General features: G+C 47.5%; 1 protein-coding gene across 12 annotated transcripts in view; it reads right to left on the bottom strand.

Annotated features, from left to right (window-relative positions):
* Nucleotides 1–13,103, bottom strand: part of LOC134358497 (sorbin and SH3 domain-containing protein 1) — a 214,518-nt gene that overhangs the window by 99,690 nt on the left and 101,725 nt on the right. For 5 of the 12 annotated variants that reach the window (XM_063070775.1, XM_063070774.1, XM_063070778.1 and 2 more), the window contains one exon: nt 7,949–8,017. The exons of 3 other annotated variants lie outside the window; for them this stretch is intronic. In XM_063070775.1, the coding sequence (XP_062926845.1) occupies nt 7,949–8,017 (69 nt within the window). Of the gene's footprint in view, nt 1–5,364; nt 5,461–7,948; nt 8,018–13,103 lie in introns of all 12 variants that reach the window. 4 more of the 12 variants (XM_063070773.1, XM_063070782.1, XM_063070784.1 and 1 more) reach the window with 1 other exon arrangement.

Below are 13,103 nucleotides of genomic sequence, written 5' to 3' on the forward strand. Positions count from 1 at the left end.
AAAAAGGAGAGTGAGAGAAAGAATGTGTGCATAAAAATAAGTAACAGATGGGGTACGAGGGGGAGGTGGGGCCTTAGCGGAAGTTAGAGAAGTCGATGTTCATACCATCAGGTTGGAGGCTACCCAAACGGAATATAAGGTGTTGCTCCTCCAACCTGAGTGTGGCTTCATCTTTACAGTAGAGGAGGCCGTGGATAGACATGTCAGAATGGGAACGGGATGTGGAATTTTAATGTGTGGCCACTGGGAGATCCTGCTTTCTCTGGCGGACAGAGCGTAGATGTTCAGCAAAGCGGTCTCCCAGTCTGCGTCGGGTCTCGCCAATATATAAAAGGCCACATCGAGAGCACCGGACGCAGTATATCACCCCAGCCGACTCACAGGTGAAGTGTTGCCTCACCTGGAAGGACTGTTTGGGGCCCTGAATGGTGGTAAGGGAGGAAGTGTAAGGGCATGTGTAGCACTTGTTCCGCTTACACGGATAAGTGCCAGGAGGGAGATCAGTGGGGAGGGATGGGGGGGACGAATGGACAAGGGAGTTGCGTAGGGAGCGATCCCTGCGGAATGCAGAGAGAGGGGGGGAGGGAAAGATGTGCTTAGTGGTGGGATCCCGTTGGAGGTGGCGGAAGTTACGGAAAATAATATGTTGGACCCGGAGGCTGGTGGGGTGGTAGGTGAGGACCAGGGGAACCCTATTCCTAGTGGGGTGGCGGGAGGATGGAGTGAGAGCAGATGTACGTGAAATGGGGGAGATGTGTTTAAGAGCAAAGTTGATAGTGGAGGAAGGGAAGCCCCTTTCTTTAAAAAAGGAAGACATCTCCCTCGTCCTAGAATGAAAAGCCTCATCCTGAGAGCAGATGCGGCAGGTCCAACACCCAGCACTAGGAATAGGGTTCCCCTGGTCCTCATCTACCACCCCACCAGCCTCCGGGTCCAACACCCCACTAGGAATCGGGTTCCCCTGGTCCTCACCTACCACCCCACTAGCTTCCGGGTCCAACACCCCACTAGGAATAGGGTTCCCCTGGTCCTCACCTACCACCCCACCAGCCTCCGGGTCCAACATATTATTCTCTGTAACTTCCGCCACCTCCAACGGGATCCCACCACTAAGCACATCTTTCCCTCCCCCCCCCTGCATTCCGCAGGGATCGCTCCCTACGCAACTCCCTTGTCCATTCGTCCCCCCCATCCCTCCCCACTGATCTCCCTCCTGGCACTTATCCGTGTAAGCGGAACAAGTGCTACACATGCCCTTACACTTCCTCCCTTACCACCATTCAGGGCCCCAAACAGTCCTTCCAGGTGAGGCAACACTTCACCTGTGAGTCGACTGGGGTGATATACTGCGTCCGGTGCTCCCGATGTGGCCTTTTATATATTGGCGAGACCCGACGCAGACTGGGAGACTGCTTTGCTGAACATCTACGCTCTGTCCGCCAGAGAAAGCAGGATCTCCCAGTGGTCACACATTTTAATTCCACATCCCATTCCCATTCTGACATGTCCATCCACGGCCTCCTCTACTGTAAAGATGAAGCCACACTCAGGTTGGAGGAACAACACCTTATATTCTGTCTGGGTAGCCTCCAACCTGATGGCATGAACATCGACTTCTCTAACTTCCGCTAAGGCCCCACCTCCCCCTCGTACCCCATCTGTTACTTATTTTTATGCACACATTCTTTCTCTCACTCTCCTTTTTCTCCCTCTGTCCCTCTGAATATACCTCTTGCCCATCCTCTGGGTCCCCCCCCTTGTCTTTCTTCCCGGACCTCCTGTCCCATGATCCTCTCCTATCCCCTTTTGCCAATCACCTGTCCAGCTCTTGGCTCTATCCCTCCCCCTCCTGTCTTCTCTTATCATTTTGGATCTCCCCCTCCCCCTCCAACTTTCAAATCCCTTACTCACTCTTCCTTCAGTTAGTCCTGACGAAGGGTCTCAGCCTGAAACGTCGACTGCACCTCTTCCTACAGATGCTGCCTGGCCTGCTGCGTTCACCAGCAACTTTGATGTGTGTTCCTCAGATAAGGAAATACACATTCTCAGCCCAAACTAATCTACACAGGATATGTTCCCCTTGCTAATATGGTCACTGCTAGCTAACCCTAGAGAGGCCTAGCAGATTGTGGCAATGACGGGTGAGTAATGAATATCAGCCTTGCCCACAGCACTCACACCCTCCGGCTGACCATAACACCATCTTCTTAATGGGAAAGGCTAGCACAAAACAGAAACTGATGAATTTCCTCCCTCAATCTCTCCTGAAAGGGCTTGTTAACATTCTGCTAAAGGGTCCAAGGCCTGAAAGGCTAACTAACACTGTTTCCATCTCCCCAGCTGCTGATGCTTTCCGGAATTATCTGTTCAGTGCTCAAAATACACTTTTTAAGAGTTCAAACACAAGGAAATCCGCAGATGCTGGAATTTCAAGCAACACACATAAAAGTTGCTGATAAACGCAGCAGGCCAGGCCACATTTCTAGGAAGAGGTACAGTCAACGTCTTGGGCCGAGACCCTTCGTCAGGACTAACTGAAAGAAGACCTTGTAAGAGATTTGAAAGTGGGAGGGGGAGGGGGAGATCCGAAATGATAGAAGACAGGAGGGGGAGGGATGGAGCCAACAGCTGGACAGTTGATTGGCAAAAGGGATATGAGAGGATCATGGGACAGGAGACCTTGGGAGAAAGAAAAGGGGGAGGGGGGGAAAATCCCAGAGGATGGGCAAGGGGTGTAGTGAGAGGGACAGAGGGAGAAAAAGGAGAGAGAGAAAAAGAATGTGTTTATATAAATAAATAACGGATGGGGTACGAGGGGGAGGTGGGGCATTAGTGGAAGTTTGAGAAGTCAATGTTCATGCCATCAGCTTGGAGGCTACCCAGATGGAATGTAAGGTGTTGTTCCTCCAACCTGAGTGTGGTTTCATCTTTACAGTAGAGGAGGCCGTGGGTAGACATATCAGAATGGGAATAGGACGCTAGAGAAAGCAGGATCTCCCAGTGGCCACACATTTTAATTCCACGTCCCATTTTTCTCACTCTCCTTTTTCTCCCTCTGTCCCTCTCACTATACCCCTTGCCCATCCTCTGGGTTCCCCCCTCCTTTTCTTTCTCCCTGGGCCTCCTGTCCCATGATCCTTTCATCTCCCTTTTGCCAATCACCTGTCCAGCTCTTGGCTCCATCCCTCCCTCTCCTGTCTTCTCCTATCATTTCGGATCTCCCCCTCCCCCTCCCACTTTCAAATCTCTTACTAGCTCTTCTTTCAGTTAGTCCTGACGAAGAGTCTCGACCCGAAACGTCGACTGTACCTCTTCCTAGAGATGCTGCCTGGCCTGCTGCGTTCACCAGCAACTTTTATGTGTGTTGCTTTTTAAGAGTTCACTTGGTTTGATATCAAATTTTGCTTAAAGGTTTCCAGTGAGTATTGGGACATCTCATCGGCAGATGGAAAACTCATTCTGATCAAAGATGGAACTTCCAATCATAATGTATGTTACACTACACCCAAACCCTAGCATTCTTGTCAGAAGGCCAATGAGTGAACATTGAACCCACAATTCTATAAAATTTTGGTTATGCCACATCTGGAGTATCAAATTCATTTCTGGTCACCCCATTATACAAAGGATGAAGAAAATGCAGAAGAGGTTTAACAGGATGCTACCAGGATAAGAGGTTATGTGCTATAAGGAGAGGTTGGACAAACTTGGGTTGTTTTCTCTGGAGCGGAGAAGGTCAAGAGTGGACCTGATAGAGGTTTATAAGATTATCAGAGGCATAAATAGAGTATACAGCCAGTATCTTTTACCCCAAATTTGGAATGTCCAAAACTAGTGGGCATGCATTTAAGTTAAGAGGGAGCGAGCTCAAAGCAGATGTGTGTTGGACAAGTTTTTTATTTTGTGTTTTTCTTATTACACACACACACGCACACACACAGAGCTTAGGTGCCAGGAACGTGCTGTCAAATACGATAGAAGGTTTAAAAGGCTCTTAACTAGCCACATGAACGTGGAAAATGGTGGGATATGGACATTGTTTAGGTAGAAGGGACTTAGTGTATTATGGCACATCATGGGCTGAAGAATATGCTCCTGTGCTGTGCCATTCTATGTTCTTAACCTCCTCAGTAGATGCAGTCTGATAACAAGTCTAAATAGAGTTTTACACTATGCAGGTAGCAGAGAATAGAGTGAAAGTGAAATCCATGAAGCAATAATAAGATTCTAAAGGGGTTTTTATCTTGCTTTGGAGGCTTTGTGAAGTTACTATAGGAGTTGAGGGTATAAAGAGGACAGGTATTCAGAGTGTGAGCACAGTCATCCACTGCTCCCTGCACCAGTACATTTCCCATTGACCTGTCCTCATCAGGCAGTCAAGGAACCAAGATACTTTCTAGTAACTCACTGGGGTCTAGACCAATAGTAGACCACATTCTTCCTGTGTCCAAGGTGATAACTAAGCTCATAAAGATCTGGTGAGAACAGCAAAGCAAAAGTATAGGTAATGAACAGGCAGCAACTCATCAAATATAATGCTAGGCAGCACCCGCAAAGGGTCACAGCACTAACGTCAGATGTTGGGAACCTGTAATGTTAGTCAGTGATTGTCTGCTAGTCATGAGAACATTAACAACTCCAAAACTTTACACAACTTGCATTCTTATTAGTGAATGAGTCCATTGTTCAACCGAGGGGATTCAGAGTTTTTCGAGCCTCTTGGGCCCTCCTCAACAGTACGATCCCAGTTTCCCCACAGCCCCCTCCCACAGCTCAGTGGGATTACAGCTCCTCTCTCACAGACCCACAGAGGACAAGATGGCTGAGGGAATGTAAAACATTTCCAGTCCACGTACATGCAAATCGGGAACACAACCCACCTCGCTCCTCAGCCCAGCCAGCAGCTGGGTCAGTGCTCAAAGGCCAGTTCATGCTCTTTTGCCAAAGGTGTTTAATTACCCCTGGGTCACTACAGCTCGGCTGAGCGATGGATAGTTACCCAGCCAGCTCAGGGTTCCAGAAATTCCACCGAGTTGACTGAATAATTTTGAACCGGTCAGTTGCGCGCACACACCGGAATACCAATGCTCTTTCACCCAATCCGTTTGCTCGACCAGGTCAAAGGTCTGACAGCTGAGATTTCATGCCCTGGTGTAACATGTGACCCGGAGCTGTCGAGAACCCGAGAGCCTGGAAAGCAGATGGCTTCGAGATGAGATGTTAAGGCATTCTGTGAAAACGATGAGAATGTAAAAGCAATGAAAAGCAGCTGGGAGAGAAGGGTGAGAAAGGGGAGCTGCCAGCAGGGTGGGGGGAGAGGTTAACCCCGAGCAAGAACACGGTGCAACCTTCCACTGGATATACCCGTTGCCAGCAGAGTGTCGGGATACGCGCTCAGCCTCGGTGTGGAGTGAACTCTGATGGTGGAGACAGCCAGCCCGGAAAGCCAGCTCTCCACTGCTGTGGAGAGAGAAGAAAAAACACACTGCTTCTCCTCAAAAAGGGCACAGGCTGACATCATGGACCCTCTAGTGGTTAGCAAGAAACAGGGGCACAGCACAACAGGACCAGAACACTGCAGACACGATGGAAGGACTCACAAAGAGCAGCAAGACCACTCGAGAACAAGAGATAATCTGCAGATGCTGGAAATCCGAGCAACACACACAAAATGCTGGAGGAACTCAGCAGGCCAGTCAGCATCTATGGAAAAGAGTAGTTGACGTTTCGGGCCGAATGCCTTCCTGATGAAGGGTCTCGGTCCGAAAAGTCAATGATACTCTTTTCCATAGATGCTGCCTGGCCTGCTGAGATCCTCCAGCATTTTGTGCATGTTGCTAAGACGATCGAGGCACACTTCAACTGGCTGATGGGAAACACTCAGGGCTACGGCACAGACATCTGCAGCAGTACTCCTGAACAGCACACCCAGACAGGGTGGGCACCACTGCCATCCCACACAAGATATACATCTTGGGCACAGCTTCAAAGTCACAGTTACAAAACAGGGAAATCAACCCTTCAGCACATTGACTTATGCTCACCATGTCCATTTCATTCTCTCCATACTCCTGTCACCTCCCCACAAGTCCCACCACTCACCTACACACTCAGGGCAATTTACAGCTGCCAATTAACCTACCAAACTGCACACCTTTGGGACGTGGGTGGAAACTCACATGGTCACAAGGAGAACATGCAAACTTCACACAGACAGTGCCACAAGTTGGGATCAAGTTCAAGTTTGTCATTGAACCATACACAGGAACACCAGCCAAACAAAACAGTGTTCCTCTAGGGCCAGGGTACAATACACAGTACTAACAGTGGCAAACAACACACGCACAGCACATAATTATGACAGCAGAAAAACATACATTTACAAAACATAATAACACTATAGCCCTAATCCTTGAGTGTCCTGGCCTGTAGACTGCTGGTGCATGGATACTGCCCTGCAGCCACGTTCCTGTAAGGTGAAGCGTTCGCACCAGTGCAGCCACAGACAAATGCAATCCAGCTTGTCTTACCGGGAGTGAACACTGGAGGGCGGCATCGACACGAGGACCAGCCCTCAACCCAGTACAAAATCTAGCGTCACACAGCCAGTCTTGGTGTTTCTTTCACCAGCGACCACAACAGGCAACGCCAAGACACAACTGAGGCAACACAACTCCCCTGCTGTCAGTCTTGCCAAGCAATCGGACTGGCGATATTCTACATTACCAACATCCAACAGCACAAGAAAACTGTCTGAGGCAATCATTTCCACTGTCTGTTGGATTGCACACTGCCTGAGTGGCTGAAGCAGGCTACAACCTGGCGCACAATAAGTTCACCTAACCAGCAACTCGTGGTGGGATAGGCCTGCAGTACATAATGTTCTTAATATCCAGCAGTGTCTTGTGATTGCAAGAGAGAAAGGATGACCAATTGCACCTTTGTTTGGACTCAGAGAGGCCACTGTGTTCAAGCGTGCCACCATTTCGTCGTACCCAGGTGTCTGGAACTGTCTAGAGCTGCGAAGCACGACTCTACTAACTGCGCCATAACATACGGACGGGGGTCAAATGTAATGCAACCGATGAGCCCACTAGCTCTCTTTCCACCTGCTCGACCATCCCATCTCCACCACCAAAGTCTCTGATGACTGATCTCCGAACCTGACTCATCACCCCATGGCCGGCTGTCAGCCCAAGTCAGCTTGACCTATTTGCCCATAAAACCTCAGAGACAACAACTTGTGAGTTCAGGAGTTTGGGGACCAAAGTGACCCAGCAAGGCAAAAAGAGAATATAGTCGATTCCTTGTGGGACAGGTGTGTTCGAGGCCCAGGCCAATGGAAAACTGGGATCTCCCAAGTTCATCTGCTCCACCACCCCCAACCCAAGAACTATGCTCAGGCCAATTCCCAACATTTGGAAACCTGTGTTCAGGATTCAAGTCTCCGTACATTTCTAAAGGCAGAGGTAGGGGGATACTCAACAAAGAAGTAGAGTGAAAATGGAAAAATGTCGAGTTGATTTTGAATAGCAGGGCAGCATGAGGGGCAAGTGGCCTATTCCTGTACTTAATTGCACATTTCTACACAGCTCTCTCTGGCGACCGGGCACTCATCAATGATCATACAGCACAGAATCAGGCCCTTCAGCCCGACTCATCCATGCTGACTCTATCCAGGTGAGTCCCATTTCCCTGCATTCACCCCACATCCCTCTAAATCCGGGAACTTATTTCACCCAGAATTTTAGAATGGGGTCTCTCCTCCTGCAACACCCCTTTACTCCTCCCGACCCTCTAACTCTCCCGCACACACACTGGCCAGAATTCCAAGAACAGACCGGCAATCTTGGCCCCTGAAGACATTGGTTCTGACAGAGGGGGCATGCCTTAGGAGGGGAGGGTGGTGGTGAGTGGGGAAGAGATGAGGAGGAAGAATGACCAGTACCTGGATCGAGCTGCTGCCGGTTTGCGGGAAGCCCGTTCATGATCGTCTCGGAGATGGTGGTTTCATGTTCTGTAAGGAGGAAACAGCTGCAGTGAGACGGGGAGGGGCGCGCAACTTCACTCTGTTCCAGGAGCAAAAAGACTGCTGGGGATCGAGTGAATTCTGGAAGCAGGTCGCCAGCCAAGTGTCCCACTGCAGATAGACACTGTCAAACACAGAGCTCCTTCCCATCCTCGTCCCTCTTCAGTAACCTCTCTGTTGATATGGCACAGGCCCTTCAAAATCCCCAGCTCCATACCAACCATCAGGTACCCATTTGTACCAACCCCATTTCCCCACCACGCGGTCTACACCCTTGTCTGCCTCAGTGACTCAAGTACTCATCTAGAAACTTCTTAAATGTTGCAAGAGTCTTTGCCTCCACTCAGGCAGTGCTTTCTAAATTCTAACCACCTTCTGAGTGGGAAAAAAAATTTTCTTAAATCCCCCCCCCACAACAAACCTGTTAATCTTCACCTTATACTAAGCCCCCTATCTATCATGGGGAAGTATATCTTACTATATCTCTTAAATACACTCAGACGCTACTTTATTAAGTGCCTCCTGAACCTAATTAAGCGGCCACTGAGTGTATGTCCATGGTCTTCTGCTGCTGTAACCCATCCACTTCAAGGTTCAATGTGTTGTGTGTTCAGAGATGCTCTTCTACACACTATTGTTGTAATGCATGGATATTTGAGTTGCTGTCACCTTCCAGTCCGACTGAACCAGCCTGACCATTCTTCCTCTGACTTCTCTGATGAACAAGGCATGTCTGCCACTCAATGGATGGTTTCTGTTCTTCTCTGTAAACTTTAGAGACTTCTGTGCATGAAAATTCTAGGAGATCAACAGTTTCTGAGATACTCAAACCACCCACCTGGCACCAACAATCATTCTACGGTCAAGGTCACTTAGATCACATTTCATGATGTTTGGTATGAACAACAACTAAAGCTCTTGGCCATGTCTGTGTGCTTTTATGTATTGAGTTGCTGCCACACGATTGCCTGATTAGTTTTTTTGCATTAACAAGCATATGTACAGGTGTACATAATAAAGTGGTAACGTTCATTATTTTATATACCTCCATCAGGTCCTGTACTCATCCTCCTGCACTCTATGAAAAACCCAGCAGCTCCAGTCTCCACTCATAACTAAGCCTTTTCAAACCAAGCAATATCCTGTTGAATCCCCTCCGCACTCTCTCCAGCACAGACACATTCTACCTTTAGAGTGCTGATCAGAACTGCACATGATATTCCATGTACAGCCTGAGCAATGTTTCATTATTATTCAAGAATTTTTTGCTTATATATTCTATGCCCCAGTTTATAAAGTAAACACCAATTTGCCCTCTTCACCACCTTATCCAACTGGGATATTGGAAATTATATATCAAAGTCCCTCAATATTCCATAGAGCCCTGCAGTTCATGATGAATGTCCTACCCTGAATTAATTTTTCAAAATCTATTACCCTGCATTTATCAGGATTAAATTCTGTCTTTGCTCTACTGAATTTACCAACGGAACAAAGAATTAACCAATTCTCAGGTTAATGCACAAGTTCCCCTGTCACTGTCTACGGCTGTACTGAGGCAGCTTTTCTGCATGTTTGGTTCCAGACAGCCCGTGCTTCCAGTGCAGCCCACTTCACTCCAGAGACACCCAAGGTTCTGCAAATGCTGGAAATCTTGAGCAACACATGCAAAACGCTACAGGAACTCAGCAGGTCAGGCAGCATTTACAAAGGCAAATAAACAGTCAATGTTTCCTGATGAAAGATATCGGTCTGAAATGTCAACTGCTAATTTCCTTCCGCAGATGCTGCCAGACCTGCTGAGTTCCTCCAGTATTTTGTCTGTGTTACCCACTTCACTCCTGCTGGCTATCTGGCACAGGCAGCAGGTAGGGCTGCTGAGCTGGGTTAGAAAACATGGCCGGTGTGTGAAATACGAGTTTTGTACACTATTTCAATTGGTCTATTAACACATTTGGCAAAAGCAACAGAGAGAAGAGAGAAGCAAAGCTACTAAACATCAGACTACTGAAAGCTGGAATGCATTCCCTAAGGGCGATCATAGCAAATCCAACAATAACTTTCTAAAGGAAATTGGAGATTAAGCTTTCAACAATTAACACAAGGCCACAACAAAGGGCAGTATAATGGGAGTAACTGGATAGTGCTGCCAAAGAGCCAGCCCAAACACAGAGGGCTGAATGGCCTCCTTCTTTGCTGCTTTGCTATGCTGGAGGTGACTGGAAATGACAGAAGAGGATGTGATACAGCAGGAAACAAAATAATCATCACCATTCAGTCAACCAGATATTAAACCAGGCAAACAAAGGTTTCTTCACTCCGACTAAGGCAGGGGTCCCCAACCTTTTTTGCGCCACAGACCGGTTTAATATTGACAATATTCTTGCGGACCAGCCGACTGGGGGGTGGGGGGGTGTTCAAGTAGGGTTAAACTCACCTCAACGTGTCTTCTACAGTTAGGGTTGCCAACTTTCTCACTCCCAAATAAGGGACAAAAGTAGCAGTCAAATCCCGGGACACTTTACCCCAGGAAAGACTACCATGACCATGAAGCCTTGCGCAGGCACCTGTGTGCGCATGCGTGACGTGCGTATGTGATGTGCCCATGTGCGAACGTGCCGATTTTTTTTCCCCCACAAATCGGTTTCGCCTTCATCTTCCCGACTATACTGTACATACATTATTTCTACTTTATATAGGCTGTGTATTTATCATATCATTCCTGCTTTTACTATATGTCAGTGTTATTTATTTTCGGTTTTATGTGTTATTTGGTATGATTTGTTAGGTTATGTTTTGGGTCTGGGAACGCTCAAAAATTTTTCCCATATAAATTAATGGTAATTGCTTCTTCGCTTCACACCATTTCGGCAGGAAAAGTTTTGTAGGAACGCTCTACCTTAGCAGGGGAAATACGGGACAAACCAATTTAGCCCAATATACGGGATGTCCCGGCAAATACGGGACAGTTGGCAACCCTATGTTCAAGTTCAACAGTGCGTGACAGGGAATGAGGAAAGGTGCAGCTGACTCATATCGTTTCCTCACGGCCCGGTAGCACATGCTCTGCAGCCCGGTACCGGTCCGTGGCCCGGTGGTTGGGGACCGCTGTACTAAGGCAACTTCATAGTGTCCGACATTAACTGGCATCTTACCCCATCAATCTCTCCTCATATGCAACACGAGTGCTGGCAGCTATTCAGCTGCAGGTGGCTTCTTCTGCACAAGTTTTCCTCTATTTTTGCTCTTACTTCTAATGTTAATTTCCCCGTTAATTCACAGAGATGTCGACATTCACATGAGGTCAAACACCTTCACAAATGTGAAGTGCCAGAATTATACAGGCAAGTCAGCAGATTTCTTGCCTTCCGCGTTCCACTGACTTTGCCTTTTAGTTTAAGAAAGAGATGGGAGTTTTTTTTTTTGTCTTTCTCTGAACTGAAGGAGAACAAGGAAGGCTGTACAGAGCTGGATCGGGACAAAGATTTTTTTTTGCAAACGTCTTCACTTCCTTTCTTGTTTTGTTTTTGTCTTGGTATTGGAGATGAATTCAAGGACCACACTGTACAGCCTCAATGGGTTTGAATCATGAACTGACAGTATGCTTCTGATGAAGCTCACGGATAGAAGTTCCGAGTGTTTAATATATTTAGTGAAGATTAACAGATCTCCCTTTCCATTCATTCTTGTCATCAGATCAGCCTCACCACTGAATCCAGGGTAACACGCATAAAAAGCGAGTCAGACAACATCTAGAGCAAAATGAACAGTCAACATTTTAGGCTAAGACCTTTCATCAAAGCCAGTCCTGATTAAGGACCTCAGCCTGAAATGTTGACTGTTCATTTCTCTGCATAATGCTGCCAGATGTGCTGGGTTTCTCCAGCATTTTGTGTGTGTTGCTACAGGTTTCTGGCATCTAGCCTCTCCTATATCTACATCGTCCAGGGTGATCCTTCTTAAACCTCCCAGGCCCAGTGTTTGGAATGGCACGGCAAAATCATTTGGATGCTTGCCTTATGTAGGGAGTACTGAGCTGATCAAGAAGATGAATGGCTCCTTCCATCTCGTTTCCCCACATCACTGGTCTAATTATTAAACTGAGCCACCACATCTTCTTCCCTTCAATTAGGGTTAATCACCAGAGATTTTTATTCAACATGGGAAAAAGGATGGTTCCTCTTGTGAAATAAGTTTAAACCAGGGTCCACCAAATGAAAATGAAGACAGGGATGAGGCAGAAATTTTTCTCTTGGAGATCAGAGTTGGGAAGTCTCTTCCTGAAAGGACAGTGGACGTACAGTCCCTGAGTGACCACGATGAATGGTGGAGACTCCTGGAGTTGAATAATCTACCCCACAAATGTACCCATATGTGAGGAGAGAGCCCAATAAGCTGCCTGAGAGAGAAAGGAATAGTTGAAAAAGACAAATGAGTTGAGTGAAGAGGATACTCACATGGGACATTAACAGCATAGATTAGTTGGGCTGAATGGCCTGTTTCTGCAGGTAAGATTCAATGGAAGCATATCATGGTCTGACTCCAAAGGAGGACACATTCAGTAACAACTGCCAGCTGATGCCAGGTTTGAACTCTGCATGAGACCAAACCATGTCACAAATCTCCAACATTTACAGGGTGAGAGAGGAAGATGCCAAACACCTAACTCTGCCACTGGGGAGCCTCTAGCCACAGAGCAATGTGAGGAATGGCATCAGAGGTGATGCCTAGAAAGGGAAAGGTTTTTACACATGATACCAAAGGTGGAAGTGGTTTCACAGGCAATGAGAGATGACACTGAGGAAGACAGTGGTGTTACAAAACAAGTAAAGATGATGCTGGGCAGGGAGTTGGTTCCATAGATTGGGAGAGATGAGGCCAGAAATGGATTTAAACATCAGGATGAGAGTCTTAAATCAGGATGGAGGGCCCAGAGTTTGATGTAGGTCAGGAGGTAGCAAACAGCAGGCTCAGTTGATGTGCACTAACAGAAGAGACATGCTTGTTGAAGTTCAGAGGATGAAGGAGTGAGGTGATCCAGGAAACCAGAGTCAGTTAGTGGCGGGTTCGGACC

The sequence above is a fragment of the Mobula hypostoma genome, chromosome 18, assembly GCF_963921235.1.
Source record: "Mobula hypostoma chromosome 18, sMobHyp1.1, whole genome shotgun sequence".
NCBI classification, from domain to species: Eukaryota; Metazoa; Chordata; class Chondrichthyes; order Myliobatiformes; family Myliobatidae; genus Mobula; species Mobula hypostoma.